The sequence below is a fragment of the Serinus canaria genome, chromosome 18 (assembly GCF_022539315.1).
Source record: "Serinus canaria isolate serCan28SL12 chromosome 18, serCan2020, whole genome shotgun sequence".
NCBI lineage: Eukaryota > Metazoa > Chordata > Aves > Passeriformes > Fringillidae > Serinus > Serinus canaria.
This window is the reverse complement of record NC_066331.1, coordinates 10,666,276-10,681,163: the sequence shown is the minus strand read 5'-3', so window position 1 is coordinate 10,681,163 and position 14,888 is coordinate 10,666,276. Positions and strand designations below refer to the sequence as shown.

Sequence of the window (14,888 nt, the reverse complement as noted above, 5' to 3'; positions counted from 1 at the left end):
TCTAAGAAACATTTTTCCATAGACTCGACACATTTTCTTTCTCTTTTCATAATGCATACAACCCATCTATAATAATCAAATAGTTATAGAATCCATAGAGTGGCAAGCACAAACCCAGGTGAGAGCCCACCTGCAGAGCTGCCTCCAGCTCAGGAAGGACCTGGAGCTGCTGGAGCCAGGCCAGGGGAGACTCCAGGATGATGCTCTGAGGACTGGAGTTATTCAGCCTGGAGAAGAAAAAGCTCTGGGGAGACCTCAGCGCCCCTTCCAGTGCCTCAAGGGGCTCCAGGAGAGCTGGAGAGGGACACTGGATGGAGTGACAGAACATGGGGGAAGGGATTTAAACTGACAAAGCAGAAGTTTAAATGAGAGATTAGGAAGGAATTGTTCTCTGGGAGGGTGGGCAGGCCCTGGCACAGGGTGCCCAGAGCAGCTGGGGCTGGCAGTGCCCAAGGCCAGGCTGGACACTGGGGCTGGGAGCAGCCTGGGACAGTGGAAGGTGTCCCTGCCATGGCTGGAGTGGAGCTGGATGATCTCTAAAGTTCCTTCCAACCCCAACCATTCTGTGATTTAATCTGCACTTTGTACAGCCCTGGGCTGCCCTGCTTTGGGCAGAGAGGAAATGGAACAGGAGACATTGAAAGAGCAACCAGAATGAGCAAAACTTCAGTAAGGAAATGACAATTCAGGTCAGATGTAACAGAAGTCTGAATCTGAACTGGAACAGGGAATAGGGAGCCTCCTCCACCCATCTCTTCCTATGCAGGAACAATCATTACTTGAAATTTGCAGATAACATGTCCAGAACAGCAAAAAGAAGCATATTTTTAATAGCAGAGCTAAACTCTGATAGTCTGTGCCTCAGGATATCGTGGGGGCTTAAAGCCTGGGTGGGGAACACCTGAACAGGAACACATGGACCAGGAGACTTCAGGGATACATGAACAGGAACACATGGACCAGGAGACTGCAGGGATACATGAACAGGAACACATGGACCAGGAGACTGCAGGGATACATGAACAGGAACACATGGACCAGGAGACTGCAGGGATACATGAACAGGAACACATGGACCAGGAGACTGCAGGGATACATGAACAGGAACACATGGACCAGGAGACTGCAGAAATACCTGAACAGGAACACATGGATCAGGAAACTGCAGGGATACATGAACAGGAACACATGGACCAGGAGACTGCAGAAATACCTGAACAGGAACACATGGATCAGGAAACTGCAGGGATACATGAACAGGAACACATGGATCAGGAAACTGCAGGAACACCTGAGCAGTAACAATGGACCAGGAAACTGGAGGAACACCTGAACAGGAACACATGGATCAGGAGACTGGAGGAACACCTGAGCAGGAACAATGGACCAGGAAATTTCAGGGATACATGAACAGGAACACATGGACCAGGAAACTGCAGAAATACCTGAACAGGAACACATGGACCAGGAGACTGCAGGGATACATGAACAGGAACAATGGATCAGGAAACTGCAGGGATGCATGGATCAGAAACATGTGGATCAGGAGACTGCAGGAGGATTTGGTGCCTGCCATGAGTGTCTGGAGAGCACCTGAGCAGGAGCACATGGATCTGGAGACTGTAGGAGGATTTGGTGCCTGCCATGAGTGTCTGTGGCTGGGTGAGGAACACATGAACAGGAACACATGGATTAGGAGTCTGGAGGAATTCATGGATCAGAAATACATGGATCAGGAATCCATAAACAGGAGCACATGGATCAGGAGACTGCAGGAGGATTTGGTGGCTGCCTCGCATGTCCATGCCTGGCCTTGCTTTGGGGGTGGTCTGTGCCCTGTGTGTGGCTGGGCACAGCACCAAGGCAGGGCCCTGCTGTGGCACTGCTGTCACACTTGCTGTCTCTCCAGACTGTGCAGTTCAGGCAGGATCAGGCAGCTTGGGAAGGAGGTCACTGCAGGGAGAGCTGCCAGCCCCTTCTGTTAAGTGGTTGGTGCTTGGTTGTTTGTTTGGAAAGGAGAAGAGCAAAAGTTAAATGAGTGAGCTTACATGGCAGATCTTAAAGCTAAAGGTTGAGTCATTGTCTCAGTGGACAGTGTAATCTTTGTCTAAACAAAATTGTTCTACGTGGGAAGCAGAACAACTTAAGCAGGGCTGATGAAGAATGGAAACCACTGCTGTGCTGAGGCTCTGCAGTCCAAATAAACCTTCTCCAGCCTGTGGCTGGCCAGCTCCTACTAATCTCAGGTTACTGCTAAGCAGAATGCAAATAAGGACCGAAATGTAAGTGTAGGGGTGGCCTGTGTGGGTTTTCATTTCTCCTGGGAGGGCTCCTTGGGTGCATGAAGGGCTGGAGGGAGGCAGGGATCTGCTCCCCTGTGTGGTGGTGGCTCTGTGGGTGTCAGGCAGCAAGTCCTGGCAGCTCTGGCCAGGGCAGTTTTTCCCTGTGGATTGTCACTGCCCTTCAGCTGAGCTGCTGAAACCCCCTGTGAGCCCCAGCTGTGGCCTGGCACTGAGCTGGGCACTGTGGGCATCAGGAGCACTCACCCAGCCCAGGGAGCTTCCCCAGACTGGAGCTGCCTTGTGTGCTCTGCTCATCTCCTGAATTACAGCAGATCAATCTCCTGCTGGAGGTTGTTGGGTGAGCAGCACGTTACCCATGAAGTGCTGTTCACAAACACAGCAGCTCTGCTGCAGTTTCTGAATTAATTCTGCTAAAGCTTCTCTTAATGATTATTAATAAATGGAGTGAAAGACTGACAGTGAAAACTAAACCATATTTGAGGTTCTTCCAGCTTAATTAGGGCTAAAGAGTCAGACCAAGTGCCAGTTGTGGCTGCTGTGGTGGGGAAGCTGCTGCAGTGGGCAGGACAGAGTCCTGTTTGTTTTGTCCTCTGCTGCTGACTCAGCCCTGGCTGCCAGGCTGAGCACGTCACACTTTTCTCCTCAGGAATTTGGGGAATTTCGAGCTAATGTTGCAAATGCCTCACTCGTGATTTCTAAACCAGTCCCAATTCCCAGCTGGGCCAGGCTGGGGCTGTGCTGGGTGAGGGAATAACGAGCGTGGCCACCCCGTGTGCTGGGACATGCCAGAAATCCCTGTCTGAGAGCTGTGGGTCACTGGAACAAGAGCAGGGTAAACCAGGACCAGGCTTTGGGTGACCTCTGCTATGGATCACTGCTAATTATTAACCTCATGTGCTCACCAGCAGCAAACCTGGAGCGTGGCTCTTGTGATTTATCTCAAACCTTGCTCAGGAAGGGACAGAACCACACATCCAGCCAGCAGGACAGCATGCACAGGAAAATGGTTCCTATTTGCAGGTGATCATTGGTCCTTCCTCAAACCCAAGCACAAAATTCTGGTGGTCATTCACTCTGGCACAGCCTTTCCTTTTCCCTGTCCAGAGCAGTGAGCAGATGCCACCCACATTTCTGGAGCTGACATTTAAAAATTCCAGCTTCTTTGGGAGGTGGAGGAGGCAAGTTCTTGGATATTTCTCAAGGAGGAGAAATCACAATCATTGGCTTTCTACAAAGAGCCCTGTGCAGGGAGCAGAGGGCTCCTGTTTATTTGTGGGTGGTGTTTCATGCTCAGGTGCCACTCAGCCCATCCCAGGAAAAGCCTTTTTTTTTTTCTTTCCTTTTTAATAAAAGCTGTTGTCACTTTAACTTCCCAGATAGCAGGGACACCTGGAGTGTTTCTCCACCCCAGTGAGGAGGTGTTTGACCCTTCCCTGCAGCCTGGAGATGCCCTGCAGTGGGGGCAGAGTGAAGTGCTGCTGTCAGAGGTGTGTGGCAGCTGGCAGCTCTCAGGCAGCAGAGGAAGTGCAGCAGACACTGGCTGTGTCTGGGCTGTGTCAGGCTCTGTGGGAGCCAGGTGAACACCAGGGCTGGCAGCTGCTGAGTGATGGAGAGCAGCCCTGCTGGAGTGGCCTTTGGAGCTGGGCTGCAGGGACAGGGTTGATGTAATTCCTCATGGAGGGATGGCTGAGCAGTTTCAGCTCTGAGAGAAAAGTGTCTGAGCAGTGATGGAGCAAATAAATGTTATTATTCTAGGACTTACAACCACTGCATACCACGAGGAGTGGGCTGCACCTGAATTTGATCTTTCCTCTGGTATAAATTAATGTTACACCTTTTAGGAGAAAGAATGAGAATTTCTGCAAGTTCATTGTTTGACAGTTTCCGAGAAATAAGGGTTGGATGTCAAACCCCACCAATATGTGGACGAGCTGGTGACAACAGGGCAAGAAGAAAAAAAAGAAATGCATTCTGAAGGTGTACCAAGAGAGATGGCTTCTCCTGAAGTGTCCTGGGGAATTTCTCCCTTCCAGAGTTCCTTTCAGCTGCTCAAGGATATTGCAGTGATCCTGCTCACCTTTCCTGGAGATACCTGTGCTGTTTCCATCCTCCAGTCACCTGAGCCCTGCTGGGGAGGGTGACAGTGACACTGCCCAGCACTGCTGGATGTGTCACATCAGGTGCCTTGCCCATGTGCAGGTTCAGCTTCTTTAAAACTTTAAACACGTGTAACTTGGTGAAATTTAGGTGTTAAAACTCAAAATATCAACTTGGTGTTATTAGCAAGTGTCCTGCTCCCTGCAGAGTGCCCTGGAGTGTTGGATGGGTCACTGGGGGCACAGTGCTGGTTTATTCCTGCAGGCTGCCTTCATTTATTCCTGCTGATTTATTCCTGCCCTGCCTTTGGGAAGCTGCAGAGCTGCACTGAGGAGGGAGTGAGCTGCCATGGAGGTGAAATGTGGGATAAGCAGAGCTCTGGTGGTGCCCAGGGGTGTGCCAGGGCACATTTGGCCTGGTAGGTGCCCAGCACTGAGGAGGGTGAGCTGCCATGGAGGTGAAATGCAGAATAAGCAGAGCTCTTGTGGTGCCAGGGGTGTGCCAGGGCACATTTGGCCTGGTAGGTGCCCAGCAAACCAGCTTGTGCCTGTCACTCTTGCTGCTGGCTCTGGGCAGAGGTGTTTGTTGGGAGTCACTGTCACATTGCTAAGTGTTTGATGATAGTTTAGGGAGTAACCAGGCAACATTTTAAAGGCAAACACAAATTAAAAAGGCATGCTTCATCTCTGTAACCAGATCTCTTCCCATGTTTATCAGCCCAGCAGGAAAATAGGAAAAAGAAAATAATTGGGGAGCTTGGACTTGAGGAGTGGCAGGCTGGGGACACCTGTGTGCTCTCCTTGTCATGTGGCATTTATGGAGCAGGCCTGGGAGAGCTCTGGCAGCAGCAAATCTGTGCTGCTGGGAAGGTCCCTCTCCCCCAGGCACTGCCCTGTTTTCACAGGACTTGTCAGGAATGCAATTTTTAAATGACCTTGGGTAGATTGATATCTGAGCCTGTTCACCTAGAGCACAGGGCACACACACAGCAGCTCCTTGGAGCTGCATCCACAACAAACAGGAGCCAGGGAGCTTTTCCTGGGATGGGCTGAGTGGCACCTGAGCATGAAACACCACCTACAAATAAACAGGAGCCCTCTGCTCCCTGCACAGGGCTCTTTGTAGAAAGCCAATGATTGTGATTTCTCCTCCTTGAGAAATATCCAAGAACTTGCCTCCTCCACCTCCCAAAGAAGCTGGAGTTTTTAAATGTCAGCTCCAGAAATGTGGGTGGCATCTGCTCACTGCTCTGGACAGGGAAAAGGAAAGGCTGTGCCAGAGTGAATGACCCACCAGAATTTTGTGCTTGGGTTTGAGGAAGGACCAATGATCACCTGCAAATAGGAACCATTTTCCTGTGCATGCTGTCCTGCTGGCTGGATGTGTGGTAGCCCATTGCTTTCCTTCCAGCCCGAGCTGGCAAGGCAGATTTAACTTTTTTCACCCTGGCACACTTGTTTCATTAAAGAAGAGGATTGTGATCCAGTCAGTGTCTGTATAAAAGTCACTGTTTGATAAGAATTGCAGTCAGAGAGAGGTTAAAGCCCAGGGCAGGTAGGACACCTGTGGAGTTGCGTTCCTAGGTCTGTGAATGAGTGCTAATTCCAAAAATGCCTTTCTGGCTGGGCACTCCACTCGGGGAAGCTCCAAATGCCTCCTCCCATTCATTCCCAGTCAGACGGTGGGGGGGATCTGGGCATCTGCAATGCTGAGAGTGTCAGCAGAGTGAAGGGTGCCTGGAGCACAGCCAGGCACAGGCTGGGTGTCTGAGTGCCTGGAAACTGGTCTGGGACACAGCTCCTGTGCTGTCCCTGCAGACAGGCTGAGGAGAGGCTGCTGCAGCCCTGAGCAGGGCAGGCACCTGCTCTGAAATCAGGGCTGCAGGCACACGGTGTCAGCTGAGTTAGCTGGGGGAGAAGGAGCTAAAGAAACCACCAATAACCATTCCAGGTTAGTCATTGTCAGAGGGGCTCTGGGCAGATCAGCTCCTTCCTGGGCCAGAGGGCACCTGGCACTGCCTGGGCATCACCCCCAGCCTCCCTGTGTGGGCTGGGGGTCAGGGCTGGGTGCTGGGATGGCCATCAGCACAAGGGAGGCAGGACCAGGCACAACCTGCAGCTTGCTGCTGTCTTCCTTCCCCTTTCCTGCTCGGTGAGCTTCAGAGTCCAGATGGACACAGAGATGGGTTTGGAGGGACATGCTTGAGTGCAGATAATTGACTGTGTAAGGGCCATGTCAATTCAGGCTCCTGGACAGGAAAGTGAAAAAGCTTGGCTGCACTTGCTGCAGCTTCTGGCAGTGGCAAATAAATACAACTTTCTGGAATTGTAGATTTTCCTTCAATTTAATTGTGTAAGAAAATTCATTTGTAGTGTGTATTATGGCACAGTAGCATTGCATGGCAATTGCACAGGTAACAAATACCATGATACAAAGCATTGAGAAACTCACACTGAAGTTTAATTTATTTAAACTTCAAGCCAAAGCTAGCTGTGCTAACTTTTTTGAAGTGCTAAACTGAAGAGGTGTAGTTTAGAGGAGGCTGTGCTTTTTGAGGTAATGGCCCAGCCACAGTGCCAAAATTAGGGTGAAGTTATTTCTGGGATGTAAGAAATCAACTTGTCTCTTTAAAGAAATGCCTCAGTAAATACTAAAGCTGAGAAGTGCTAACTTTCAGCTCCACTCACAGGACCAGCCTGGCTTTCATTCAGCTGGTTCTCCTGCAGGAACAAATGCTCTGTGCTGTCCTGTGTCACCTCCAGCCTGTGCTGGCCAGAGCTGCTGCAGAGTCACTGCTGGCAGCCCTGGGAGCAGCCCAGGCTCAGAGCTGCACTCCTGGCTCTGCAGGACCCCCAGCTGCACCTCAGCCCTGCCCTGGCCCTGCTCCTGCCACCAGAAACTTCTCTTGGATAGGTCTTGCAGGACCTGCTGCCTGATATCAGACCCAGAAGAACAGAAATAAATGTTTTCCTAATGTTTCTCTTGTCACACTCCCACTGCTTTTGCCCCCTCTCATCTTGCATTTCCTGTAGTCCCAGGCTTCCCATTCCTTTTTTTGGTCTGCAGCTGTAGGGAGTGATCCAGGAGCATCCCTGCAGCCTTGTCAAGTCTCCAACACTTGGGATTTTTCTCTCCCACTTTTAATCGTCTGAACTAATGGGCTGCTGAGGCACAGCCCAGGCCAGCACTCCTGGGCCTTGGTATTTTTGAGCAACAGGCTCCAGGTACAGCTGACTGCATGTTTTTAACATTTTTTTCAGTCAGAAAGCAGCTCCATTTTTTGTCATCCTTGGTGTTAATGCAGTCCAGAACTTGCCAGGGGTGGCATCTGTGGCTCAGCCTGTGCTGGCACCTGCCTGCTCCGAAAGGCTTTACTGAAATGTTCTCTTGCTGCAGGTAAATTCCCATGTTTTGGTGATAGAATTTTTAATATGGTGCTGAAACACATTCTGTGGAGCTCTTGGCCTGATGAAATAGCCCTTGCAGGCTGCACCTGACCTTCAGGAGTTCCTCCCAAAGGTCGCGAGCGCAGCACAAAGTGCTGAGCAAGTGCTGCAGCATTTTGCTTTCCCTGGATGTCCTTTGGACAAGGCTTTCATGAATAAGCTGAATTGTGGGAGCTCTTCAGGCCTGCCTGTTCATTTAAAAAAGAGAACAAAATGCTGGGGAGGAAAGCACTTGTTTGCTGGAGATGGCAGTGCTCTTTCCAAGTGTGTGGTTGTCAGTGTTGTGTGCTTGAAACTGCTTTTCTCCTCATGTAAGGTTTCATATTCTTTATGCATTCAGAATAACAAACATTAGGGCTGCTTTATCTGAAAATAGAGTTAAAAGCCTTGCTGTGGATGATTATTAAATTTAACCAGAATTATGAGTTCATTGTCTGAAATGTCAGGACTCTGAGGAACTTCCAAGCTGTTGTTTGAGGGGTGTGTGCATGTGAAATGGGGACATTATTAACATTGCTTCAGAGTGTCCTTCAAACTGTTCAACTGAAAAGATGAACATGAGAAATGCTCAGTTACAATAAACTGTTTAGCAGATCACAGAGCAGTGTAAGCAAACCCCTATAACCATGTTTGTTCTTGTTTTGCAGACCGTGAGGACCAATCAATTCTCTGCACGTGAGTGACCATTTCTCATTTGGCACTTTGGGGAATCTCTGTTGTGAGAGGGGCTTTGATACAGCTGTGGGAGGCAAAGCTTGGTCTTCTGTCTTGACAGGCAGTGGGAAAAGATGTAGCATGAAGTGATATTTTATATGGGGATATAGCCAGTGATATTTAATATGGGGATATAGTCTTTTAATACTGTAATTCACATTACTGAGTTTCCTAGGCATGTTCTGCTAGAAATGTGGTTTAAAAACGTCAGTGAGGAGCTCTGCATCCAATCCAAAAGTTTTAAGTTGTTCATCTCTGCACTGCTGGGCTGTAACAGCTCACGGGGAAAGGCCTGGGGAAGACAAGATCCAAAAGTGGGTCTGGAGACCCTGAGCAGCAGCTCAGCTCTGGCTCTGCCTCCAGGGGATCTCTGAGGAGGGGGACACCCAGGTTCCCTTTTCACCTGAGCAAACCTGTGGCTGTAGCTGAGGTTTCCCTGGGCTCTGCTTGGGAAGGCAGAGCACAAGTGGGGTCTGAGGCTCTCTGTGCTCCGAGTGCAGCTGGCAGGGGTGAGCCAGCTTCCTGCCCTCTCCCCCATGCACTCTGTGTTCCTGCAGCTTCCTGTGCTGCTGCAGGGAGTGTCAGCAGGGAGATAAGGATTCCCTGGGCTCAGGGAGCCAGGCTGGCCCAGTCCCAGCTGCACTGGGCTGTTCCTGCTCGGTTCCCTGGGCCAGCACTCTCTGTGCCAGCCTGGGGAGCTGGGGGAAGTTGTCCCTGCTGGGAGCAGCCTGGGGGTCAGGGTGGCTCATCTGGGCTGGAAACCTCACTGTGGCTCAGTCTGCAGGGTGGAACACAGCAAATGCAGGGGTCTGAGGCACAGGGGCAGCTCCAGTGCTTGCTGCCCTGGTGTTGGGGATGTACCCTGCTGCCTGGAACAGCCCAGGGGGAGACTGACTGCTGCAGGCAGGCCTGGGTTCAGTTCCCTTCCTGACAGAAGGGAATCAAATCTCCACCTTGTGCTCCCTACAGAAGTGCCTTGACTCCCAGAGTCTGTACAGGACTGAGGCTGGATCCTTTCAAGCCTTGCCTTTTCCAGCCATGCATACCACGAGTGCAGGATTCCCAGGGCCTAAGGACACAGAAGCAGAAAGAGTTCTGGGCTTCAGATAAAAGTTGATCTGGTTAACTCAGGCTTGTCTGGCTCTGTGGTTCCTGCTCCTAGCAGGACTTCTGTTCTGTGTGCTGACTGTTCCATGTGCCATGCACAAAGCAGCCCTCAAAGCAGGGATGGGATCCCAGGGGGAGAAGAAAGCCTTTGTTCCCCTGTGTTTGTGGATGCCTTGGCAGTGGCTGCTTGCCCCAGGTGAATGTTTTGAAGTAGCTTCATGTTCTGTGTCTGCCCATGAACTTTCCTCTCCTTTGCATGGTCAGCCAAGCCCACAAGGTTGGAATGGCAGTGCTGCAGGATTTGGTGGCTGTCCAATCTGATCATTTACAAATTGGAAAGCCTCTAAGCTCTCCTGCCTTCAACTTTGTCATTAGCTCCCCTCTGAGGTTCCCCTGAGCTTTTGATCCACCTGCACTGAGTGGGCAATTGATCCCTGTTTGTGTCTGTACAGAGTGTGGAGTTTGTGCATCTCCTGCTGGGTTCCCCCCTGGCTGGGCTTGGCTCTGCCTTGCAGAGTTGGTTCCCCCTGGCTGGGCTTGGCTCTGCCTTGCAGAGTTGGTTCCCCCTGGCTGGGCTTGGCTCTGCAGAGTTGGTTCCCCCTGGCTGGGCTTGGCTCTGCAGAGTTGGTTCTCCCCTGGCTGGGCTTGGCTCTGCAGAGTTGGTTCTCCCCTGGCTGGGCTTGGCTCTGCAGAGTTGGTTCTCCCCTGGCTGGGCTTGGCTCTGCAGAGTTGGTTCCCCCTGGCTGGGCTTGGCTCTGCAGAGTTGGTTCCCCCTGGCTGGGCTTGGCTCTGCAGAGTTGGTTCCCCCTGGCTGGGCTTGGCCCTGCCTTGCAGAGTTGGTTCTCCCTGGCTGGGCTTGGCCCTGCCTTGCAGAGTTGGTTCTCCCTGGCTGGGCTTGGCTCTGCAGAGTTGGTTCTCCCCTGGCTGGGCTTGGCTCTGCAGAGTTGGTTCTCCCTGGCTGGGCTTGGCTCTGCAGAGTTGGTTCTCCCCTGGCTGGGCTTGGCTCTGCAGAGTTGGTTCTCCCCTGGCTGGGCTTGGCTCTGTCTTGCAGAGTTGGTTCTCCCCTGGCTGGGCTTGGCTCTGCAGAGTTGGTTCCCCCTGGCTGGGCTTGGCTCTGCAGAGTTGGTTCTCCCCTGGCTGGGCTTGGCTCTGCAGAGTTGGTTCTCCCCTGGCTGGGCTTGGCTCTGCAGAGTTGGTTCCCCCTGGCTGGGCTTGGCTCTGCCTTGCAGAGCAGCTGGAGCTCAGGTGATGAGGGTGAGGAGGGACACGCATCCTCACAGCCAGACCCTGGGAGAATGCCACCATACTTCTTGGGAGAGCCTCATTCTTTTCTAGGTCTGCATTATAAACTGGGACTCTGGAGGGTTAAATCCTGCTTGGGAGTGGGACAGAGCCAGGGGGAGCTCCCTTGGGTGGGAAGAGATCCCATGGTTTGGTCAGGAGGGGAAAGGGTCCAGGACTGCCCTTGCATTGCTGCTCCTGGTGATGAGGTAGCTTTAAATTGTGAGTTCCCCTTCATGCACTGGTTTTGCAGGTCCTGGACTAAATAAATGGAGTAAATAAAGTGCAAGCAGAGTGCTAACCACACCGGAGGTGGTTTCAGAAACTCCTGTGGCACTTCATAGGACTCATCTTCTCATCCCAAACTTGCTGTCTCAGGACCTGGATCGCCTGATTGACCCTGGTGTTTACTAAGGCTGGGAGCCCTCAGAGTAATTTCTCATTTCTCCAGCAGGAGTGGTTCAGGGTAGCTAATGGGGAAAAACCACCTCGTGAGTGGTGCCCTGAGCTGAGTGGACAGTTGTGGTGTGCCTGTCATTTCCCTGGCTCCAGCTGCCTGGGCAGCAATTGTCTGGGACAGAGCTGTGCCACTGCTTGCTGAGGTGCCTGCTTTGCACCTTCACCTCCCAGCCCTGCCTCTGTTGGTGAAGTTTCCTGGATTTTTACCTTCACCTCCCAGCCCTGCCTCTGTTGGTGAAGTTTCCTGGATTTTTACCTTCACCTCCCAGCCCTGCCTCTGTTGGTGAAGTTTCCTGGATTTTTACCTTCACCTCCCAGCCCTGCCTCTGTTGGTGAAGTTTCCTGGATTTTTACCTTCACCTCCCAGCCCTGCCTCTGTTGGTGAAGTTTCCTGGATTTTCAGCTTCCATAGCCTTTAGAGGAGGGCAGTCACTTCTCCAGCAATGCTATTTGAAGGACACTGTAGCAGATCTCTGGATCCAGCCCCTTTTCTTCTTGACAGCCAGGAGTGCTGCTTTTGGGGGAATTCCTGGGTTTGGGGCTGGTGCTGTGACAAGCCCTTGGCTTCTTGTTCTTCACAGATTGTCTCTGCAGTTTTCCTGATGCCTTCCCTGGGTTCTGGCCCAGTGAGTGTCTGATCCCTTTATACTTACCTTGGGAACCTTTGCACACTCTGGTCTTCAGTTCTGTTGTCACCTCGCCTGCAAGGTGACCATAAGCCTTTGACCTTGTGAGCTCAGCAGACACCTGAATGCTGGTTTGAATCTGGCACGTGTGGCATTTTTATCCTTGCCATGAGAGAGTGGGGGGCAGGGGCAGTTCCATTGTGCTCCCCTGTGCAGATCTTTAGGGAACACCAGTCTGCTTCCCCAGAAGGGCCTGCACTCCTGCAGTCTCTGTTCTGGTAAGAAGGTGAGTGCAGCTGGATCTTCTTGAGGAACTCACTTTGCTCAAAGTTATCTTAATTTTTTTTTTTTTGAGAGCTGTGCTGAAGAAAAACTTTTTCATTTCAGCGAGCTGCTGCAGGAGCAGGGATTTGTCTCAGTGCATGCCTGCAGAGGGACAGCCTGCATGGCTGCTTCTCCAAGCATGTCTCTCCATCATCTCACTCTTTTGAAGGCAGTGGGATCACCTGGTGCTTTCCTGCTCAGCTTCATCACCTGCTGCTGTTGCAGCAGGAGCGCTGCACAAGCTGCTGTCTTTAAAGTCAGTGGTGTTTTCCTAGAGGAGGTAAAACAAACTCCCCCAAGCTCTGCTGCTGCAGTGCCTGTGTGCAGAGCACCTCGTGCTGCCATGGAGTCTGGCTCCCAGCAGGGACTGCTGGCCCTGGCAGCTGCTGTGCCTGTGCTGTCCTTCTCCAGCCACACTTGGTGCCAGATGCAGCAGGAGCTGTTCCTGCTGCTCCTGCTGGAACAGGAGGTGTCTCTGAGCAGGAGCTGCTGTGCTGTCTTGCTCTCTTTGTTCCCTTCTTTGCTCTTCCCTCCCCACTCCCCACCTTTAGGCCCCCAGATTAGACAATGGTGTGGTTGCAGGGTCTGTCTGCAGGGCCTGACTGGGAGTTACTGGTGTGGAACATGCACTGAGTCCCCTGCTCCTGCTCTGTGTGCTGGTTCATGGTGGTACCTCCCCTTCTCCATCTGCTGCTGTCAGCTGGGGACTGCTGAGGCCAGGGATGAAAGTTGTAGAAGGAACTTCCTGATGAAATGGCTTCTTATGGATGGGCTTTTCTCAGAGTGAACCAAAAGTCCTTTTCCCATGTCCAGCAGCCTCTGGTGCTCCATGGCATCCCCCTGGTTTCCTCAGGAGCAGTGATGGGATTTCTTCTGTGCCCTTTGGCCTTTCATCAACTGAAGAACCCAAATATGGCTTTTTAGAGACAGGAACAGCTGCAGCTCCCAGATCCATTGGACAATCCATGGGTGAAAGCCAGATTATTGCCTGGCTGGAGAGGAGATGGGAGGAGCTGAACAAACAGTAATGGTGAGAATTTCTTTTTAGCTTTGAAGTTGGATGGTTTAATCTTGGGCTGCTAACCACTAGCAGATGGTGAGAAAGGCTGCTGGAGCTCTCCTCTGCTCTGGAGTTTAGCTCATCCAGCTTTGCAATGAAAAGCAAAGGAGCAGCCCTCACAAGCAGCACTTTTCTGGGAAGCTGGACTCAACCAACTTCCATCTCATCATTCCCCCTTCATGGGACTGCAAATGAGAGTTTATTTTGGACCTTCTCTCTGTAAATTCTTAGTTTGCTGAAAAGAAAGGAAAATATGCATAGTTTCCAGAAACTTCATGTTCCTTCTAGCTTATAAGTCATATATATAATATAAGTGATATATTTGTGTCTAGAAGCAGTGGCTTTCAGCCTGTGTTGACTCAGCATCCATCAGTGGCTTGTACAGAGCTGTGATGCCAACACTGCAGCATTCCCAGACCTTCCTGCCCATTTTCCTCTTGCTGTGGGATGTGAAGTTGCGCTGAAGAGCTTCTCAGGGTGCTGGGTTTTTTAAATTTATCCCTTTGGGAAGCTGCAGCTGCTATTTTGTGAAGTTTTGGTGTTTCTCTGCTCACTGAGCATGCCAGGCTGATGACCAGGATGAAGAAATTTGTGTTGTGGTAATTAGAAATTTGGGAAACACTGAAGAAAGTCGGCTCTGGAAATGTGCTGCACTGCACTTTGCAAGGCAGAGTGTTCTGGGGACTCTTAGCACAGAGCTCTGGCATTCCCAGAGCTGGGCCTGGCCTGATAAAGAGGTGTTCAGCAGATGCCTGCAGCCCTACAAGGATATCTAATCTGAGCTGCCTTCCGTGGGAGTGATGGGCTGTGCAGGGAATAGAGGCTGCTTATGAAAGGCCAACAGCAGCAAATACCAAACATTTCTGTGCACAACCCCTGGCTGAGCTCCAGCTGGTAACATTCCCATGGCAAGTGCTGTGGAGAGGATGGGGAGCATCAGGAGGGAAGGGAAGCAGCCCAGGAGCAGCCACCTAAATAGCAAAGCCAATTAATGACTCTTTCCCAAACTATCAGTTATGCTTCTTGCAGAAAATAAGGCAGGTGATTAAGGCACCCTTTAATTACAGGTCTTGTCTGTAAATATCTGTTAATTTGTAACTGGCAGATGATCTGCTCAGTTGTGCCTGAGAATAAGTGTCTCCTCTGTTCTTTGCAACTGCTGTTGTGACAAGGACAAAAGGCCATTGTTGGGGCTCTTACATAGGCAGTTACTTTCTCCTCCAAACAATTTAAGTGCATATTTCCATATTTCCATGGTTTGGGGCCTTCTGTGAGTGGCTGCTTGCATGGCAGGAGGCGTTGCTGGCAGGGGAGCTGTGAGCAGCAGGGTGGGTTCTGTGTGCTGGGACCTTGCCCAGGTGTCACTTCTTCACAGGAGGACCCAGTGCTGCCCCATCAACTTCTCATCCCAGGGCTTTTCCTGACTGAAATTCCTGGGCCAGAGGAAGGGTTTGAGTGAACCAGCCATCCA

General features: G+C 51.3%; 1 protein-coding gene across 1 annotated transcript in view; it reads left to right on the top strand.

The window, feature by feature from the left end:
- Positions 1-14,888, top strand: part of MYH10 (myosin heavy chain 10) — a 92,030-nt gene that overhangs the window by 21,163 nt on the left and 55,979 nt on the right. The window contains exon 4 of the mRNA XM_050981414.1: positions 8,494-8,521. Coding sequence (XP_050837371.1) covers positions 8,494-8,521 — 28 coding nt within the window. The remainder of the gene's footprint in view (positions 1-8,493; positions 8,522-14,888) is intronic.